The 22,877-nt window shown below is 42.5% G+C and overlaps 1 protein-coding gene and 1 non-coding gene across 2 annotated transcripts in view; both read left to right on the top strand.

Moving 5' to 3' along the window:
- Positions 1-827: 827 nt before the first annotated feature.
- The window catches only part of chtopa (chromatin target of PRMT1a), a 33,765-nt gene continuing 11,715 nt past the window's right edge, over positions 828-22,877 (top strand). The window contains exon 1 of the mRNA XM_042335452.1: positions 828-1,220. Within this exon, the coding sequence (XP_042191386.1) occupies positions 828-1,220 (393 nt within the window). The remainder of the gene's footprint in view (positions 1,221-22,877) is intronic.
- On the top strand, positions 2,432-2,586 carry LOC121849258. Its single transcript, XR_006085196.1, has one exon. It is a non-coding gene; the product is annotated as a U4 spliceosomal RNA (small nuclear RNA).

Below are 22,877 nucleotides of genomic sequence, written 5' to 3'. Positions count from 1 at the left end.
ACATACATTTCAAGTTTAAAAATGCAACACCGACCCCCCCCCCTCCCCCCACCGACCTCCCCTCCCCCCCACTGCCTCCCCCCCCACTGACACCCTCTCCCCCCAATGCACCCCCTCCCCCCCACTGACCCCCTCCCCCCACTGCACCCCCTCCCCCCACTGACCCCCTCCCCCCACTGCACCCCCTCCCCCCCACTGCACCCCCTCCCCCCCACTGCACCCCTCCCCCCCACTGCCCCCCCCCCCCCACTGCCCCCCTCCCCACTGACCCCCTCCCGCCCACTGCCCCCCCCGCCCACTGCCCCCCCTCCCCCCCACTGCCCCCCCCCCACTGCCCCCCCCCACTGCCCCCCCCACTGCCCCCCCCCCACTGCCCCCTCCCCCCACTGCCCCCCTCCCCCCACTGCACCCCTCCCCCCACTGCACCCCCTCCCCCCCACTGCCCCCCCCCACTGCACCCCCTCCCCCCCACTGCCCCCCCCCCCCCCCACTGCCCCCCCCCCCTGAATGTAAGCAGCTGTTCGCTTACTCAGTCTGTTTTAAGGCGAAATATGTTCAGATCAGATGCTGCAAATCTTCAGAGGTGACATCCCAGTAAGTGGGTTAATTCCCGGCGTTCGTGTCGATGTCACAATGAGAAAGATAAGCCTTTGGAGTTTACCATCGCCCGAGAAGACAGGTACAGTATTACGGTATATATATATATTGTATATACATATATATATATATATTTAGAAACCTCTTTCTTGCAATCGCCCTGGTTTGTCTCTGCAGATGACAACTTTCCAACAAGTCGATTAGGATTCAGGGGGTGAATCTCTGCAGAGATGGAGCTGAGGTTGGCAGAGGCAGAGGCACAGGGGCAGAGGCACAGGGGCACAGGGGCAGGGGCACAGGGGCACAGGGGCAGGGGCACAGGGGCAGAGGGGCAGGGGCACAGGGGCACAGGGGCAGGGGCACAGGGGCACAGGGGCAGGGGCACAGGGGCAGAGGGGCAGGGGCAGGGGCACAGGGGCAGGGGCACAGGGGCAGAGGGGCAGGGGCAGGGGCACAGGGGCAGGGGCACAGGGGCAGGGGCACAGGGGCAGAGGGTCAGGGCACAGGGGCACAGGGGCAGGGGCACAGGGGCAGGGGCACAGGGGCAGGGGCACAGGGGCAGAGGGTCAGGGGCACAGGGGCACAGGGGCAGGGGCACAGGGGCAGGGGCACAGGGGCAGAGGGTCAGGGGCACAGGGGCAGGGGCACAGGGGCAGGGGCACAGGGGCAGGGGCAGAGGGGCAGGGGCAGAGGGGCAGGGGCAGAGGGGCAGGGGCAGAGGGGCAGGGGCACAGGGGCACAGGGGCAGAGGCACAGGGGCAGAGGCACAGGGGCACAGGGGCACAGAGGCACAGGGGCACAGGGGCACAGGGGCAGGGGCACAGGGGCAGGGGTAGCAAGAGGAGGAGGAGGAGGAGGAGGAGGAGGAGGAGGAGGAGGAGAGGAGAATCCAGCAGAAAAAAAGCAACCCCAACACAGAGGAAATGGTGTTCAGCACCAACATAGCACCAGCTCAGCAGGAAGGAGCCACTGTCCATTCACACAGAGAGAGGAGAGGGAGGAAAACACGTGCACATCTGCAGAGACTGTGCCATGTCACAGCTGATCAGACAGCAAACACAGAGCACATCAGCCCAACATCAGCATCACCATCCCCAGCATCCTCACTCCACACCCCTGACTGTACACCCAAACCATGCTAATTTTTTTTCTCTCTCTCTCTGTGTCTGTCTCTCTCTCTCTCTCTCTCTCTCTAACCCAGAGCAAATGGTTTAAAACATTTGCTCAGGCTTTGTAAGATAACCTTACATGTATGTAAGCTAATCCTCCCCACAGTCTCCCTCACTCTCCACACACCCTGACTGTAACCCAACAACTGTTTTTTTTTCTTTCTTTCTCTAACCCAGAGCAAATCGCTTTGTGTCTTTTTTTAAAACATGTCCTGGGCTTGTGAGAGAATTCCCCCCCTCCCCCTCCCCCTCCACACAGTGTACCTATCTGTCACAAGTTTTTTTTAATATCCTGTCTAAGAATTATTGAGCTCACCTGACACCTGAAATGCAACAGGTTGGTATACAGGAAGAGACATGATTAACTGACTTATCATTTCATTGGCTGGCATTACAACATGTGTATGCGTGCAAATAATAATAATAATAATAATCCTTGCATTCGATATAGCGCTTTTCACGTCGGGAGGACGTCCCAAAGCGCTTCACAGAACACACTGTAAAGTGAATTGAGTGCATATTTGTGGGCGAACGCGGCAGCCAATTGCGCACAGCAATGTCCCACAAACAGTCGTAACCGTACGTTTCGCCCGCACGATCTCAGAATCAATTCACTCTACGATATATTCCGTGAAGCTTTTTGAGACGTCTCAATGACATGATAACGCTTTGCCCAGTGGCAGTATCGTAGCCGATGAGGTCTAACCGAGGCGCGATTATTGCTTATTGAGAACTTTGTGGAGTCCTGTAGCTCAGTGGTCAGAGCACTCGCTTTGCAAGCGAGAGACCTGAGTTCAATTCCAGGCAGAGGGCGAAACCTTGGGCAAGTTTCCTTACTCCACACAGAGCCTAATAATAATCCCTTCAAAACCAAAAACAATAATAAATTGGTCATTTTCAATCTACAACTGTTTGTGGGACATTGCTGTGCGCAATTGGCTGCCGCGTTCGCCCACAAATATACAGTCAATTCACTTTACAGTGTGTTCTGTGAAGCGCTTTGGGTCGTCCTCCCGATGTGAAAAGTGCTATATCAAATGCAAGGATTATTATTGTTATTATTTTTTACTGTTGCACGGGCAAACTGATTTGCTTTGCTTTGCTGAAAAAAATTGCTGTTTCAGGCCCAAAAAAATGTTCTTTGTAGCGATGGATCACACCTTTACAATAGTGATGTCAACTGATGTTTTTTAAAGGCACAACACCTCTCAGATGCTGCAGCAATTATAAAAAAATGTTTACCAAATACGTGGCTACTTTTTTGGTGGTGAAATGCCGTTTAATAAATAAGTACTAACTGCACTTGATATTGCTCCTTAGGCTCGCACTCCAGTGAAGTGCTGGGGGAGTCCTGCATTGTTGGAGGTGCCGTCCTCCGGATGGGACGTTAAACTGATGCCCTGTCTGCCTGATCATGTGGATGTTAGAGATCCTGTGACATGATTCAAAAAGAGAACGGCATTTCTCTGGGTGTCTGGACCAAAAATCCCCAGTTTAAAGAAAATGGTTATTCACTTAATGGTTGCTTGTGTGCAAATTGGCAGCTGCATTTGCCTATAAATAGACAGTCATTATACTTTACAGTATGCGAAGCACTTTTAGATGTTTCAACTACGTGTCCAATGTAAGGATTGTTATTATTTTATGAAAACATTTCAAAGTGCTTCAAACGCAATGAATTATTTTGAAGTGTAATGACTGCCATGTAGGCACATACAGTTGATAATATACACTCACTATATTTCACAGATTGAAACAAGACGAATGACCAAATTATTATTATTTTTGGTGAACTTTGATGAGGAAGGAATATTGGCCAGGACTTCAGGAGAGCTCCATATATGGCTATTTTTATGTGATGTAGCCAAATTTCCATACCATTTCAGAAGTTCCCCCCATTTCATGCCTTTCAAACTTGTGGACAACCTCCTACCTGGCATTGTTTGCTAAAGTCTAAATATATAATGTCCATTGAGTTACCTTTGTGCACAGTATCTATTATTTCCTCAAGATGCTGATAAATACATAGTGCATTATCTCCCTCCTTTAAAGCTAATGGGATCGATAGCTTTATAAATAGAACCGTGGAATATCAAACCAAACGGGTGAAGCTTAAGCTGTATAAACCTCATTTAGAGTATTCTCTCCAGTTTTGGTCACTCCATTATAGGAAGAAAATCAAAGCCATAGAAAGGGTGCACTGGAAGTTTGTTACAACAGCAACAACTTGATTCTATGATTTGTTTTTACTGAGAAAGGTGTTAGAATGTGAAATAACCTTGTGGGTGTGGTGGATAAAGTCACGGTGAATTCCTCTTATAATGGTTTATTTCTGTACGTTCTTCATTATTTCATCCCTTTGGATGCCCTTCCAATACGTTCCCTGCAGCACATACAATTTCAAAGTAGAAATCAAGATTAAAATGTTATAAATAAGATGGTTTAGCTATTCTATCAGTGAACCTCCTGAGAGACAATCCCACTGGACGAATTCCGTGCTTCATAAACACTGATACCATAATTCTCTCTATCTGCTTGCTGTCTTATCTCCAAGCATTTATAGACACGAATCAGCATTTTAACGCATTTGACAAAGCTGATTCGTTACTTTGTACAACTATTGAAATAGGAGCAAAAGGGAAATTAGAAAATGTATACATGTATACGCCCACAAAATCTACAGACAATTCACTCTGCAGTGTATTCTGTGAAGTGCTTTGAGATGTCTCAACAATGTGATAAGGCACTCTATCAAATGCAAGGATTATTACAAGTACCGTATTGTTTGCATGTTTCACAAAATTGCAATTTATAAAATTCACAGATTACCTAAAGCTGCCCTCTGGCAAACTGATGTATGAACCTTATAGAATTGCAACAAATACATTAACACTCTCAAAATAATGGCAAAGAATGGCATTTAAAATTAGATTTATTTATTCATTTATTTTTGGATTAATTTTATTAGTACATGTTATTACTGTTATAATTTTATTAAAAACAATTAATTTTAGGATTAATGTTGTGAATTATTTCTTTACATGGAAGGAAATCTGGACACTGAACCTTTAATAAAGAGTTTGAAGCTGTAATAGAAAGATAGTGGAATTGGTATTCAGGAAGGATGAGATCAACTAGGCAGAAGGGTCTTCTTCTGAGGCTTTTGTGATCAGATGATATACCTAAGGTGCTAAACCTCAGCGGCCAGGTCCTCCTCAAACTAAATAAAGGAAGAAAAACAACTTGTATTTTTATTACATCAGAATGTCTCAAATTAGTTCATAATTTATTGCTGTCAAGTCTAGTGACAGTTTTTGTAGGCAAACACGGCATCCACTTATGTCAACACGATTTCACAAACAGCCATGAGGTGGAGTCCTGTGGTTAGAGGACTCGCCTCACAAGCAAGAGACCTGGGTTTGATTCCCAGCAGGGTGAAACGTTGAGCAAGTTTCCTTACTCCACACGCCTGTTTACCCATCAGTAAGTAGGAACCCGGTTGTTAGTCGATTGGCGGATCATTTTTCCAGGGGGAATAATTCCTTAAAAAAAATTGGTCACTCAATCCACAACTGTTGGTGGGACACTGCCGTACGTAATCGACTGCTGCGTTTCGCCCACAAAAAGTCAATTCACTTTACAATATATTCTGTGAAGCGCTTTGAGACGTCTCGAAGATGTGAAGTAGATGGGCATGTTCACGCTGGAAAAGAGAAGATTGAGAGACGAAATGATTGCTGTCTTTAAGATTCTAAAGGGGCAAGACAACATAGATCATGACAGGCTGATTCAACTTGTCCAGAATAGTAAATCCAGAGGACACGGCCTGTGATTGAAAGGGGGTAAATTCAGAACAAATCTACATAAACGCTATTTCAGTGAGCGAATAGTGAACCTGTGGAACAGGTTCCCTGGGGAGACGGTTGAAGCAGGAAGTGTCGATTCTTTCAAGCACAGATTAGATAGTTAACTTTTAGGAAATAAGATTATGGGATATAGTACACAGGTAGTTTGGGACATATGTGCATGTGACCACCAGAAAGGTGGAAGGCGAACTCGATGGACCTTGGTATTTTTTCGTCTAGCATTTCTTATGTTCTTATGTTATGTTCTTATGATAAGGCACTATATCAAATGCAAGGATTTTTATTATTATTATTAATGATGACTTAATCGAAATTGTTGTTGGCCAGGACACCAGGAAAAGCTCCCTTCTCTTTTGAAATAGTGTTACAGGATCCTGAAAGTTCACCTACAAGAGCAGACATGACCTCAGTAGTAAAACTCATCAATCACTGCATGGCTGTTTGTACATTGTGTGCAAATTGACTGCTCCAAATACAGAGTCGTTACACTTTGCAGTAAATCCCGTGAAGCGTTTGAAACATTTCAGTGACATGATAATGCATTATGTGAAATGCAAGGATTATTATTATTATAGAGTTAAAAAGTTGGTAGTGGTAACAGCAATCTCTCCCTCTCAGTGTTGGTTCACCCAAAATGTAATATTGGTTCTGATTGTTTGCCTACAAATGCAGAGTGACTACATTTTACAGTAAATCATGTGAAGCACTTTGAGACATTTTGACGATGTGAAAAGATTCTATACCAAATAAAAGGATTATTATTGCTGAAATCCAGTTTGATGTCTCACCCAAAAGATGCAAGCAAAATGCTGGGTAACCAGATTTTACTGTTGGAATGTCACAAACTTATCAATCATTTTGATATGATGATAGTCACCTCGAAGAAAAAATACAGACATTGCACTTTACAGTATATTTTGCGAAGTGCATTGGGACATCCTCTTAATGTGAAAGGCACTATACCAAATATAAGGATTATCAATATTATATTATTGGTTCTTTATTCAGTGATCACCTTGGTTTGCACAAATAGTTGAGAAAACTCTGATGTGATAATTATCACCGATATCCCCTTATCCCTCTTGTTGCAATGTCTCACAGAGTTACTGTCACACATCAAATATTGCGCAGTGATCTTCTCCTACGTAACATGCAGTTGTTTCAAGTTCTTACCTCATATTGCAGCAAAGGTAAAGTAACTCAAATTATTCTAACCGCTCGACTGCGACATATATATCTGCAGAGACTCCTGTCTCTATAACATGACCGATTCCGTACACTTGCAGCTCATGTTGAACAAAACATTAATGTTATGTTAATAAAGCTTCTCTAACATTAATGTGCATTTATTACTTGTAATCGTAACACTAACCCACAAAAACTAAGAAGAAATGTAACGTTTGATGTTTAGATCAAAATCAAAAATTTTAAAAACTTGATGTAAAAAGGTCAAACCCTGATTTGAAAGTTGCAGATGAAACACCAAGTGGGGGTTGTTAATTAATAAATTTAGCATTAGCAATCCCCCCAACACACACACACACACAGATTGCAATATTCCTTTGCTGAGAAGGTAATTAATGACTCAAACAGGTTATTGGTAAAGGTGGTTGAGATCAGGAAGCTATATTCGTTTTTTTTAATCTCGATGCTTGATGGGAGGATGGGTATTGTGGAAGGATGAGATCAAATGGACCAAAGGCCCTTCTCTATCCAAACCAATCTGGTGATCTTGTTATCTACCCGCCAATCAAGAAATCAACTTACAGCTCTCAGGAATGCAGTTGCAACATCTCAAAGTTACTAGTAAAAGCTACGGTTCTATAAAGATAATATTCCTCGTATATGAAATGGCACTGATAATGTCAAAATGTTTCTGCAAGCTTCTTTTTTTGTGTGAAGTGTAACAACTGTGTATTTGTAAGCGAATGTGACACAGTAAAGTGCTGCAAACGGCCATGAAATGAATAACTCATTTTATTTGGAGGATTGCTGTCTCCACGTGAAACTCTCTTCTCTTTTCAAATTTTGTTATGGGATCTTTAAAGTCCATCTGACCTCAGATGGGAACTGGGTTTAACATTTCATCCATATTTTCCTGTAGTGAATGAAAGTTCACGGGACTTTCCCAGCCTACAATCACTAACACCTCAATAACCCCGAAGACAAGAATAACGTTCGGAGTGATAAATGGTGTCAAAATCACTTCATATTCTAGTTACAAACAGTTTCCTGACAGTGTTAAACATGAATGTAATATTTGAGCCGGGTGCATTTGGTGCTAATCCTGTTTATCTGAAAGTAGAGAACTGTTTAATTTCCCCAGATTTAACATACGTCCAACGATGATCAATAATAATTTAAAAAATTAACAGAAAGAATAGTTCTAGTCAAATCATGAAAATAAATCAGCCATTAAAATTGTTCATTTTGAAAACCTGAGGATGTGACAGTCATTCATCATTAGTTCTCATTTTCCCGCACATTTGAAGACATTTGCACCCTCAATAACATGTAGCATGTGGGATGTGCACACTGAGAAAATTAATCATTGTAATTCAAAATATGGGAAATTGCAAGCTCAAATTTAGCCCATGTGGTTCAGCTCAAAAGTGCAGTGACTGCACATTATCTAAAGTGCAAGTTAAAATGGCCTATTAAGCTTACAACTATGGTTCCATTATATTTAATGGGTTTTATCATTGAAGTAATGGGTAATGGGTTTGCCACACCTCCTAGGCTTATTCTCTTATCTCCTTTCATTGGAAAGCTTGGAGGAGGTAAAATGCTGAATGCTCATACTGAGAGCAGATCTACAGTTGAATACAAAATGTGAACTGGGGTAAATACAGTGAGGAGATCAGAGGGACAAAGTGATCTCCTCACTGAAGACGTAATAAGGCGCTGTATCCAATGCAAGGTTTATAGTGGGGAATTAGGTATACAACAACAACAACAACAAGATTCCATTTATAAAGCGCCTTTCACGTCAGGAGGACGTCCCAAGGCGCTGCACAGTTGGGTCATGACCCGAGCAGGGGGGAAATGGTCAGGGTGAGGGGAGGGAAGGGAGGGAGCGAGGAGGGGGAAGAGAGTCGAGAGGGGAGCTGAAGGCTCGGTCAAAGAGAAAGGTTTTGAGACCGGCCTTGAAGGAGGAAAGGGAGAAGGCGGCGAAGGCACTGGGGGATGGAGTTCCAGAGCCTCGGGGCTGAGAGGCTGAAGGCCCGACCACCGATGGTAGGGCGGTTGGGCGGGGGACGTGGAGCAGACCGGAGCCAGAGGAACGGAGGGTACGGGCAGGTAGGTAGGGGGATAGTAGGTCGGAGAGGTAGGAGGGAGCAAGGCCGTGAATGGCCTTGTAGGTGAGGATGAGGATCTTGAAATCAATCCTCTGGGGGATGGGGAGCCAGTGGAGGCGAGCGAGGGTGGGAGTGATGTGGTCCCGAAGCCTGGTGCGGGACAGTACACGAGCTGCAGAGTTCTGAATGACCTGCAGCTTGTGGAGGGAGGTGGCGGGAAGGCCGGCGAGGAGAGAGTTCCCATAGTCCAGCCTTGAGGTGACAAAGGCGTGGACCAGGGTTTCAGCAGCGTGAGGGGTGAGGTAGTGCCGTAGTCTGGCGATGTTCCGGAGGTGATGGAAGGCGGTGCCAGTTGTGGTGCGGATGTGAGGGAGAAAGGACAACTCAGGGTCGAACAAAACGCCGAGGTTCCTGACTTGCTTTGAGAGCAAAAATCTCACAAGGTCTCGCCCCGTGCCTCTCTATCCACCTTCAAATCCCATCCAAAAATCCCATCTCTTTGACCACACTTACAGGTTTGGAAGACATTTCCTCCGCCATCCACCTATTTCTTTCCTTGCATTGAGATGCTCAAATTTGTGTTGATTTGTCCTGGAACATAAGCCGTGCTATGCTATGGGCCTGTGCTCACTGGGAACTAGTCTCGATATTTCAGGTAGGACTTTCACTGCTAACGGAGAGAGAAAATGTCACAACGTCAGGGTGGGCTGGATTCAAAGCCCTGTTACTGAAAGGATAATTATCAATTCACTTTGCCACCCACTCCCACTTTGACTTAATTTAATAATAGGTTTGCCATATATATTGGCTATTCCTGATGACTCATTATCTTTAACATGTTTAGTTTATTAAAAATATTTAATTATTGAGGATGAGGTAATGCAGTGCTTCAATATTATTAATGTTAGAAATGTGTTGTTTGGAAAATACATGAATTTATATTTGTAAATGCTGGAAGCTGGTGAAATGTATAGCTGCACATCTAGATACAAGGAACATTCTTCCTCTGTTGGAAAAATAACATCCCTGAAAAGTGAAGTCTCTGTTTGATTTGCCATTGTTAGTCATCATTTTGGGTCCTTTTATAGGTATAATTTCTGATTTTCTCCTCATGGAAAATGAAAAGAAAAATGAGCTGTAATCTGAATATTATAATCAAATGGTGGGTGCAATTCATTCACATTTTTGCATTCTTCCTTTGATCTCCCTAAACTAGATTGCTTCTCCTTTTAAAAATAGAGAAACACACAAACCACAATTAATGAATCTATTGGCAATGGTGAATCAGCTTTGGATTTACATTTCCGCTTTGTTGCTTTGTATCAAAATAGGCGACAGAACTAACCATTAACCAAAGAGACAATAAAAATCAGTCTAACAATGTTGCAACAAAAAAATTCAATTATTATACAATCCATAATAGATCAACAGTTTGAGCCCGCGCTAGCAAAATAATATCTCAAAAGAAGTATATATATTATAATCAAATGCAATTTTCTATTGATGTTTATCAGAATTTTAATTGCATGTTTCTGACAGATTGAATGTTGCAATAAAATAGTGTTATAATGATTCTTTTTATTACCCGATGTTGAAAGCTACATTCTGTCGGCTACTCAAATAATCTTTATTTAACAAACAATACATTTTAAAGGATTTTGTTAATAGAAAGTGTGTTACATTATTGCAGATACATTATTTCACAATTCTGCATCATCCGAGTTCAATGTACATACCTCTCCTCAGAACTCCCATAAGAACAGACCCCCCAAAAGAACATAAGACATAAGAATTGCTGGACGAAAGAAGACCAAGGTCCATCCGGTTTGCCTTGCACCATCCTGGCAGTCACTTGTATATATCATGTCCCACACTATATACTGCTGTATCCCAAGATATTATTTTCTAAAAGAAATCTATCTAATTTGCGTTTGAAAGAATCAACACTCTGCTCCCACCATCTCCCTTGGGAGCCTGTTCCATACATTTACTATTCGCTGAATGAAACAGTGTTTCGGCAGATTTGTTTTGAATTTCCTCCTCTTCAATCGCAGGCCGTGCCCTCTGGTCTTATTATTCTGGACAAGATAAAACAGCTTATCATGGTCTACATTATCCAGTCCCTTTAGATTCTTAAAAAAACGCAATCATATCGCACTTGCTTGAAACAACACGTTGCTTTACAGGCCAGTGGTATACTCACACTCACTTAGTAATCACATTAATACATATAACTAACATATTTAGCCTTCCAGTTTCCACCAAAGATGTATTGAATTCTAAGATATTTGTTTTTGTTCCAAACCACTGTTTCAGTAGTTTTTCAGCTCTTCGGAATTTTCTTCTATGCGGTTCCAGAGTCCGATCATAATCTCTATCTTTTACTACATTGTAGGAGAGAGAAATAATTCATATTTTTATAGCAAAAAATACAAGGATTATTATTACTATTATTATTGCAAAGCACGTGACAGGTATAAAAAAGTAAAATTGACAGGTCAAATTTTTCGAAGACAAACCAGAAGCAAACTCGCATGGTTGGTGCTACGATAAAGGTCCAAATCATTGTCATTGCCCGAGATACTGGAATGTCATTGTATCTTTAACAAACACTGAAAGAACAACGAACATTTGTTTGAACATGTGGCTTGACCCCATAACCTTCTGATCGAGATATGAGAATGAACCAAACTGGGAGGTGAATGAATGGCTTTTTCTACTGTGATAGGAATAAATCTAAATAATAATCTACCTCACCTCTGCAGATATCATCACCATTCAAGGGGAAAACTGAGAGGTGGGGCAGAATGAGTGAAAATCTACCCCATGCTTAAACGATCATCACAGCCATCATTGTTGCACAATGAGAGAGAGGCAGCTGTTCTTTTCAATGTGTTACACACAGGGAATCTGCTGTGGTGGTTTGTCGCTGTGTAGTTTTGTGGTGCCATTTCAACCTATCAATACAATGAACATAACACTACATTGTGCATTTCCACTTCTCTCCCCAAAAAAGTTCGGAGTTAAACTAAGTGACCTGTCCTGGAGGATGTGCTTTGTAACTCCCAAAACCATCAGTGTGAATGATATGGAATTCAAATACATTTGCAATGTTTTGCAGATAAAAATAGACAATTACTTGACTTTTCTTCAGGCAAAATAATAAGCAGCAGAACCTTGAATTTATTCTGGTTAAATATTTATCAAGGTTACACAATGTTTTATGTAAAAAGGAAAGATAATATTAAGCACAATCACAACTCCCGAGAGTATAGAACTGAATAGATATATTACTGATAAATTTACAGCTCATTTATCTGTGTGTTTACTTGTTCCATAGCAACCCAGTTTTTTCATCCTTTTCTATATTTTTTTCTTTTCTACATTTTTTTCTTGGATTGTCTTGTTTTATTATCGTCAGCGATTCTATTTCTAGATTAAAACATCAATTATTAAAAGGGAAACCGCTTGACCTGTGCCAAAAAGAGATAAGACTCCTATGCTTTCTTCTGTTCAGAAAGGATTCCAACTTCTCTCTGGTGCAAAATACTCGAGTTAACCCAACACTGTTTGAATTTAATGAATATTGCAATCAATGCCAACAACCCTGACACTGGAATAATCTCTGTATTGATAATGTTCCACGTGACTAGACAACAAATAAAATTGCTCGCTGAGAATATATGATTTATGCACAATTTCCTATCATTTCAAGAAATTATGTCAAGAAAAACACATTGATGACACACGATTGCAGGGGAGAGGTTTGGATGAAAAGGCCTTTTGGCCATTTCATTACAGCAACAAGCTATTTCTTAAATTAGTTCAGTGTCCTCACCTCTGGCAGTTCCTTCAAATTGTTGCTCAGTGTCCTGACCACGGACAACTCATTCATGTTTTTGATAACCCTTCATATAAAATAATATATTTCTGGTGCGTGTCCTAAAATTGGCCTTCACAACACGGAACCCGTCCTCTCTTGTTCCTGTTGCCTTTGATGTAACTGAAGCACTGTTTTGGGGTCCCTGTCTCAATTCTATTTGACATTATACTCAACGGATTATAATAGTTGCTGGGAAACTGCAGTAATAGTGAAATAATAGTGAAAGGTAGGAAGCAGGATTGAGAGGTGGGCATTCTTAAATATTTTACAGTTTTTGTTTGCCCGCTTTTGGCCCTCACAACTTATTATGCACAACTTTCTTTGAGGAAAACTAAATGGGTGGAATAGGATATACTATTAATGGCCTGTGGAAGAAAGAGGCTTAATAATCTAAAATGCTTTACTTACTCCACACTTTCTTATATATTGGTATTCTTGCAACTTGTGGGTTCAAGCTTTACATCAGGACTTTGAACTAACAGTTCAGGCTAACACTCCAATCACTGGTGAGGGGAGTTCTGCAATGTCGGAGGTGCCATCCTTCAGATGAGCCGTTAAATTGAGGACTTGCCTGTCTCTTCAGGTGTACGTTAAAGATCCCATGGCAAAACTCGAAAAGAGAAGGGAGTTTCTCCCATTGTCATGGCCAACAATCCTTCAGATAAAATTGACTGTTCGCTTTATGGCTGCTTGTGGGATATTACAGATTTGCTGCTATGTTTGCCTACAAAATACACAGGAAATCCTGTGAAATACTTTGAGACATCCTCCTGACCTGAAAGGGGCCATATCAAAAGCAAGAATTATTATTATTTTTATGTTTAGACATTTTCTCCAAAGCTGAATTGGTTACAGGTTTGTGAGAGCTAAGAGAAGTGCGAATAAGTTATAATTCAGAAGAGCAAAATGTAAAATTTTTGGCTGATAATGAGTGAAAATGTTGGGTCCATGGTCACAAGGTGATATTTATTTCTAAAAATATAGGTTTTACCTGTTTGTGAATACACTGACAATTGTATAAAACAACAACAAAATTACATTTATAGAGCGCCTTTCATGTCGGGAGGACATCCCAAAGTGCTGGACAGTCAGGGGTCAGGACCTGAGCATGGGTGAGGGGTGGGTAGGGGTGAGGGAAGGCAGAGAGGTGGGAGGGCGACAGAAGGCACGATTGAAGAGGAGGGTTTTGAGACTGGCCTTGAAGGAGGCAAGGGAGGAAGCGAGGCGAAGGGACCGTGGGATGGAGTTCTAGAGTGTGGGGGCAGAGAGGCTGAAGTTCAGCCACGGATGGTAGGGCGGCTCAGGTGGGAGACATGGAGCAGGCAGGAGCCCGCTGAACAGGAGGTAGGAGGGGGCAAGGCCATGGGTGGCCTTGAAAGTGAGGACGAGGATCTTGAATTCGATCCTATGAAGGATGGGGAGCCAGTGGAGTCGGGTGAGGGTGGGAGTGATGGGGTCACGGTGTCTGGTGCGCGAGAGTACATGAGCTGCAGAGTTTGCTGCCCTACCAAAAATACACTAATGGTTTCTTGGTCGACTTGCGTGTTTGGGAAAATCTAACAATTGTATTTAAAAGGCAAAAGCAATAACAACACTAGTGTTGCAACTCAGATTGGTATTATACTAGTATATTCATAATATTGATATTGATAATACTCATGATGGAGATAATATCAATGATTCTTTCACTTTAAACAGCTTCACTATCTGCAATGCAGTGTTACCTGCAGCCAGTTTTGGAATGAACGGTTCATTGTGCAACCAGTCTCTGTGGACTCAGCAAAGCACTGCAGAAAAAAGTGCTCTATAGAAAAAGTCTGCATTATAGATTCAATCTCCGATGGTAATGCCACTCCACATTAGAGCTTCAGGCAATTACGTAATGCTCCAAGATTCAACCAGGGAAACAACATAGGGGTAGATATTCACTTTCAGTCATTTTACTATTACCACCAGATGTAAAATTATAACAACAACTCGCATTTATATAGCACCCTTCACATAGAATAATATCTTGGAGTACTTGAAATGACAGCACAGGCAATAAATTTAACAATATTGCTCTTGAATTGTCAGTAAAATTACTGATGTTTGGCAACTTGTACTTATTTGAACGGTGTTTGTTCTGTTCTCTTATGGGCTTATTTAATATCTGCCTTTCACATCTGGAGGTTGTCTCGAATCGATTCACAGGATCTACTATAAAATGTAGTAACTGAGTGTTTTGTAGACAGACGTGTAGGCTTAATACCATGATAGGAAGATGGAAGGATGTGATCAAGTGGATTGAAGTGACTTCTTCATCTAATCCTCTATTGTGACTTTGAGAAATATCAGCAATTAACAGGTGTTAATGCGTTGGTGGAAATTAGACTTTACTTCTGATGAGCAATTACATCCTGTTGATCTGTTAATGCATGCCGTTTAAGTTACTTTCACTTTGTTAAAACATTCTCCCTCATGCATCTGTGGCTGGAGGAAACTGGCAAATAACTCATCTGTGTTTTGTGTAGAATCAAAGGATAACTGAATCATGATTCAGTGCACTAATAAGGTCAAGCAGATGTTTATAGGAACAGTCTGCTGGAGTGACTGAGAATCCTCCAGAGGTCAATTTACATTTCCCAACCATCTCCTGTCAGACAGGTATATGAGCTTGGAAGCCAACCAATTAACATCTTTTCAAAACAACAACTTCAGCAATGTGAAACCAGTGAGGGTTTATTGTTCTATATGCTACGAGCTGGATTATTCAAGGAGAGCTTCAAACATATTCAACTTTCATGGACTCTTGTGAATCTATAGTGCTTTAGAAAAAAAACTGTGAAAATAGAAAGCAGATGTTTTCTACATGACGCTCGCTGTCAGTGTGCAGCACATAATTTCTACTGTGGGTTTCTATCCTCTGAATGTACAGTTGTTTCTTTTTTTTTAAAAAAATCCAGGCTAAATGTGACCATGAACTACTAGATATCTCAGGCGGATCCAGCACTTCAAGGCATTGTTGCTTGTCCATGTAGAACATTTCATTACTGACAGAGATAAAGAGAAAAACTGGACATGGCTAAGATCTTCAACCAAAATACACTGGAAATGCACTGCAAGGTGATCAATATCTAAAATAAAAAGGCAGGTTAATAATTCTGGCAGTTCTGATGAAGGGCGCCACCCAAAATGTTAACCTTTCCCTTTCACAAATTACAAGAAAATTTACACTTATTGATCGACCACTTTTGTTTGTAGGACATTTTTGTGTTATGTTTCCCTGCCGTGTTCGTCTCCAAAATGCAGTGAAACGCTTTGAGCTGTTTTGATGATGGGATAAAGCAATTCACTAAATCAAGGATTATTATCATTATTATTATTATTTAGTGTAGTTCATCTAAATTGAGTGTTTTGAAATTACCCAAGGATAAACAAAAGCTAATGTGCATTGTTTAATAAAAGTGCTGTTTTTATCTGTGCTTGGTTATACAGAGTACAATAAAATCAAAACTGTCTACTTCTATCAGTGTTTTTTCTGGAAATATGTTTTTTGATCACCTGGGTGGGTGCCTGACACATGCAAAAATCCATCTCGCTGCTTAAACCGAACTGCTGAGAGTATTACATATGCACGGAGATTTCCTTTTGTCTGGAGTATTGACTGGATTCCAGTATTACATTGCCAGAGGAAGGCAGCTCATCCCCCAAGACATGTGCCTTACCTCTCCAAGGAAGTTCTAATAAATGTTCACTGCCAGACATTCAACAATGACAACAATAATTTGCATTTCAAGATCCTATCACTCGTTTTCAAATCCCTTCATGCCCTCACACCTCGCTAGCTATCCAATTTGATGACACCCTCCCCACTCCAGCACCTGCTGCCTCCGCTCGGCTGACCCCGGCCTTTTATTTGTCCCTCGTCCTCTCCATTCCACCATCGACGACCGTGCCTGCAGCCACTATGCCCCGAAACCCTGGAACTCTCTCCCTCAATCCCTCCACCTTGCCCACTCCTTCCCCTTGTTCAAATCCGGCCTAAAGACATTCCTTTTTGATTTTGCTACGGTCACCTCCCCCGTACCCTCTCCCTCTTGCTCAGGGTCAGACTCCGGCCAAAGTGCTACTAAATGAGCCAAGCTGATAGCTGACAGCAGTCCTACAACAACAATAACTTGCACTTATGTAGCGCCTTCCACACAGGGTAGCATCTCAGACTCTTAACAGTGGCGGAGCCTGACTCCGAGCTGGGGTGGGTGTGTGGAGGAAGCGGTGGCTGTAAGCATAGTCGAAGAGGAAGGCTTTCAGGTGAGACTTGAAAAAGAGGAGAGAGAGGGCAAGCCGGAAAGATTGAGGGAGAATGTTCCAGAGTTTCGGGGCGTAGTGGCTGAAAGCACGACCTCCAATGGTGGGGGCAGGGGGTTCGAGGGACGAGCAGGAGGTCAGTGCCAGTCGAGCGGAGGCGCCGTGTGGTGGATTGGGGAGTGAGGAGGTCGGAGAGGTAGGGAGGGTCTAGGGAATGAGGGGATTTGAACACGAGTGTGAGGATCTTGAAGTCGATCCGTTCAGTGATGGGGAGCCAGTGGAGCCTGGGCCAGAACTGGTGAGATGTGGGGACGGAGTTTGATCCAGGTCAGTATGCGGGCAGCAGAGTTCTGAATGAGCTGGATCTTTTGAATAATGGAGCTGGGGAGACCGGCGAGGAGTTCGTTCGAGTAATCCAAGCGGGAGGTGACAAATGACGAGGGTTTTGGCTCCGTTTGGGAGTTATAGTGGGAAGAATCACGGAAATATAAATCTGCAAAAGTATTTGTTGGTGTCTAAAAATGTTCTATCTGAATAGGATTTGCAATAACCTCAAAAGTAATTGCATTCCTCGCTTTCTGTAATCCATCAAGTCATTAAAATCTTGAAATGACCATTTGTAACTGGTGCAATGCACCTCTGCAGAATGCTTAATGGGATTTTTTAAATTCTGCTGTGAGTGAAGAGATCTTCCAGCTGTACTTATGTAAGTAACAGAGCCATCCTCCTGGCGAACTGCAGGAGGCAAGAACATTGCATTGAGATTCAAATACTGCGCAGAGGTGGGATTTCAGCCACGTGTTTACTTGTCTGTATGTAACCAGTCAATTCTCCACCACCATCGCAATTGTAATAATTTGAGGCTTTCTGCCCCCAGTCTTTGGAACTCCCAGAGTCCCTCCGACTCGCTCGCGACCACATCCTGTTCAAGGGTCATCTCAAGACTTACCTCCTTACCTGCCCCTTTGGTCATCTCTTGCCTTCCCCACCCTGCTTGGTTACCACCCCTAGCTCTGGTGCCCGGCCAGTAATGCTAAGTGTTTTGGGATGTCCTCTCGATGTGAAAGGCGCGATCTAAATGTAAATTTCTATTGCATCTTTGTCGTCCACCTACTGAATTTACACAAACATTCCTTCGACACACTGGATTATGATACATAAAGTGAACACCTGATAACTTGTCACTCCATGGGAAAAGGGTTCAGTGATGAGTTACCCATGGCATTTGTCTAAATACATAAATAAATGCGATCGGGACATGCGATCGACATTGACAGTACGATCACTTAAGTGGTAGTGACAAGTTAAGCCAGGATCGAGTTATCAGGAGTTTACTACTGTAATTCAAATGTACATTCTTACTTCCACTCTAACTTGGCACTGCTTCAATTATATTATATTCAATTATAATTGCCGCGTTTCCCCGACAAAGTAAACAGCCAATTCACTTTTCAGTATATCGTGTGAAGCACTTTGAGATATTTCAATGACATGATAAGGCACTGTATCAAAAGCAAGGATTATTATTATTATTATTATTATTATTATTATATCAGACACCAAACAGATTAGTCCCAAAGCAAGAGATAGCCTCAGTGTGAAGGATGCGTCTTGCACTCGCTCTCTTTGGGATTAATACTGTCCATATGTGACCTATTACTCAAGAGAGGGCTGAGGTCTCACCAGCACTTCCCACTCTATTACACGAGAGAAGACATCTGTTGAGCCCTTCAGATTGGCAACAGTCCATATTTATGTCCTGTTTAAAGTCAGGGTGGATTCGAAGGGACGTTAATGTGCTGAGTTTGGGAATAATGCCTTGAATATTACTTGCACGTGCATTACTGTGACTGGTATGTTCTCAGCAATAATAAAACTCTCAGTGGAGCTGTCGCTGACCTGATCACCCATGTCAAAGATAACAGATGATGCTGGTAAAGCAATAAAAATCATCAAGAGAATAGCTAGCTCATGTAATCATCCATCTCATGACTGCACAGTACAAGAATTTACTTAAACCATGCACAAGGCTCACCAGGATCCAAGGTCCAAATGGATTATTTCTCAACTGCTGTTGTTGAGGTACTTTTATGCCGGGACACTACTAACATAACACAACACGTTTACAGCTACACACGCAAGTAAGGTGATCAGAACTGCTGGTCACAGATGAAAAAGCAACCCGTCCTTCGTATGATACAAGCTGAAGCCCTGTCTGCCTGTCGGATGGATGCTGGTGATCCCATGATACTCTAGGAAAAGAGAAGCGAGTTTCCCTTAGTGTCCTGGTCAACAACCCCGCTCACCGCCAAAAAAATGGTCACTCACTCCACGTCTGTTTGTGGGACATTCATGCGCACAAATTGATTGGCATGTTCTCCTACAAAATATTCAGTCACTACGCTTTAGAGTATACCCTGTGAAGCACTTTGAGATAGCTTCATAACATGCAAGGTGCTGAAAGCAAAGATTATTTTAAAATTATTTACCTTCAACTCTTTGTAGCTGCACCTAATATTATCAAACCTTGTCTGGTGTCCAGTCGATGAAATCTCAGATCAGAGAAATTTAGGAAAGGCCATTTTCTACCCCTTTTCCCAAATGGTTTCATTTGTAACCATTTAGCAATTCAGCAATGTTTTCCACCTAACACTCATTGGTGAAAGTGGAGGTGGGTGAGATTTTGATGATGCAGGAAAGCAGACTTGGTCAGAACCTGGATGAATATTTAATTCTTCTTCAATGTGTTATTCAGCCAGAGCTGCATAGCGGTGTTGTGGGAATGAATAAATATTCTGGAATCTCACTTGATTGAGGGAATACATAATCTTCCTGCAGTTGTACATTATCTGTAAGATGAGTACAATATAATAAACAAAAATACTTTGTATGGCACCTTTGGGAGGATGTCCCAAAGTGCTGGACAGTCAGGGATTTGGACCTGAGCTGGGGGTCAGGATTGATGTGGGGGGTGGAAGGCAGGGAATGTAGGGATAGGAGGGTGGCCGAAGGCGTGGTCAAAGCAGGTTGGTGAAGTATGTTTGATGGGCTATTTTTTTTCTCCCATTTTTTTTTACATTCATATTTGGTTTCAGAGAAAAACCTTATCAATTTTATTGGTTTCCAATGATTTTTTTAAAACAAATTGCAGGTGGATCTTATTATGAAGATCATAAGCTTTTTCATTCAATTAATCCTTATTGGGGTGGGGGGTGAGAAGAGAGAGGGTGATCACCACTCATGTTCAAATCCCTTCACTCTCTGGCACCTCCCTACCTCTGATGTCCTCACTCCCCAAACCACTACATGGCACCTCTGCTCGACTGGCACCGGCCAGCTCCTCATCCCTCGCACCCACTGCCCCACCATCGGAGGTCGCGCTTTCAGCCACAATGCCCTGAAACTCTGGAACACTCTCCCTCAATCCCTCCGCCTTGCCCCCTCTCTTCCCTTTTTCAAGTCCCGCCTGAAAACCTTTTCCTTCAATGGTGCTTACCGTCATCTCCCATCCCACCCCCTTCCCGCTCGGAGTCAGGCTCCGCGACTGTTAAGCGCTCTGAGACACTGTCCTGTGCGGAAGGCGCTATATAAGTTCAAGTTATTGTTGTTGTAGGACTGCTCTCAGCTGTCAGCTTGGCTCTTTAGTAGCACTTTGGCTTCTGGAACAGGGGTTTGTGGCTTCAAGCTCCATGCTAGGACTTTGTGTTCACAGTTTAGGCTGACATTGCTGTTCAGTGTTAGGCTGTACTGTCAGGGGTGACATCCTTTGGAAGATAATGTTAAATCAAGTTCAAATGTGGATGTAAGAGTCAAAGACATGATAGGCAAAGAAATGATTGAAATTGATCATTCACTTAATAGCTGTGTGCACACTGGCTTGCAAATTTGCATATGTAAACAGAGTTACAATAATAATCCTCGCATTTCATAGAATTCCTTATCACGTCTTCGAGACGTCTCAAAGCGCTTCACAGAATATACTGTAAAGTGTATTGACTGTATGTATTTTGGGTGAAACCAAATTACTTGTTTGAGTGACCAAATTATTATTATTATTTATTTATTGATTTATTTATTTATTTTGAAGGGATTACCCCCGGAAAAGCAATCCGACAGTCGACTAAAAAACGGGCTACTACTTACTGCTAGGTAAACAGAGGCACGTGGAGGAAGCAAACTTGCCGGGAATCGAACACAGGTCCTCTCGTTTGCGAAGCAAGTGCTCTAAGCAATATGCTCCAGGACTCCACTTTGTGCATTTTGGTTTACAGTGCTATATCAAATGCAAGGTTTATTATTATTATTGTTGTAGTAAAGCTTGAGGATATGAAATCCGCCTGCTGAGAACGCCACATCTGATTTTATTTCTCTCCTGCAACACAGCAAAACGTAGCAAATTAGTGGAGTGAAGATGGAAATTTCATCCACTCCCCAATGCTGTTAAGCTGTGTCATTGCACTCTCAACAACAGACCTCAATTTCTAAGTGGAGAAGGAACATAAGCTTTCTCTGCAGATGTATTCACTTCCAAAGGCGGCTTTCACCTTCAGTTCTAATTTTAGATTGATGTGACAAGTCTATGTGGGACTTTAGCAGAGTATAACAGTATGTTGTGTATAGCTGTTTGAGGAGCATTGCTGTGTGGAATTTAGCTGTTGCATTCACCAACAGATAATAACAACAACAACAACAACAAGATTCCATTTATTGAGCGCCTTTCACGTCGGGAGGACGTCCCAAGGCGCTGTACAGTTGGGTCAGGACCCGAGCAGGGGGGAAATGGTCAGGGTGAGGTGAGGGAAGGGAGGGAGCGAGGAGGGGGTAGAGAGTCGAGAGGGGAGCTGAAGACACGGTCAAAGAGAAAAAAAATAATAATGATGTATTGCCTTATCATGTCATTGAGACATCTCAAAGCACTTCTCATATACTGTAAAGTGGAGTGACTGTATATTTTGTGGGCAAACACTCACAATGCTTTACAGCAAATCCTGTGAAGGGCTTTGAGATATTTTGATGACGTGATAAAGCGCCATTTGAAATTAAGGATATTATATATTATCATTATTATTTTCCTCAATTTACCTAATTTTTCCATTCCTTTAGGTGCCTTTGCTTGAAATAAGTGAGGTGACAAATAGCCATCTCCGAGCTTCTATCTCAGCTGCTCTTATTTACAATAGAGGTGATATTCTTCTTACAGCTTAGCATAGTGTCTATCTATCGGCCACGATAATGAGCTTTTCCTCTATTTATCAAGCAGTAAGTAGGAACCCAGTTGTTAGTTGATTGGTGCATCACTTTTCCGGGGGGAATAATTCCTTCAAAAAATATAATAATAATAAATTAGTCACTCAATCCACAATTGTTTGTGGGACACTGCTGTGTGCAATTGGCTGCTGCGTTTTGCCCACAAATGTACAGTCAATTCACTTTACAGTATATTCTGTGAAGCGCTTTGGGACGTCTCAAAGACATGGTATGGCGCTATATCAAATGCAAGGATTATTATTATAAATGCATGCCATGAAATCACGGCATTTAATTGCAATTAGAATATTTGCAACAGGAGCATATATTTCACTGGTTGGTGAAGTTAATGACCATGGGGTGTGTACTTGCTATAGGATTTCACCACAAGTGTATTAAGGCAATGTTGGTGACGTAGCCAACCAGCAGATTGAAACCCCCCAGACACTATGAGAGTGCCTCTGACTGGCTTGTTCTAAGGATTTCCATCCCAGTGGGGAACTACCTCATCTTTATTATCTGACTA

Source organism: Callorhinchus milii, unplaced genomic scaffold (assembly GCF_018977255.1).
Source record: "Callorhinchus milii isolate IMCB2004 unplaced genomic scaffold, IMCB_Cmil_1.0 Scaffold5, whole genome shotgun sequence".
Classification (NCBI taxonomy): Eukaryota; Metazoa; Chordata; class Chondrichthyes; order Chimaeriformes; family Callorhinchidae; genus Callorhinchus; species Callorhinchus milii.
The sequence above is the reverse complement of the archived record's forward strand: the minus strand, read 5'-3'. Positions and strand labels throughout refer to the sequence as shown.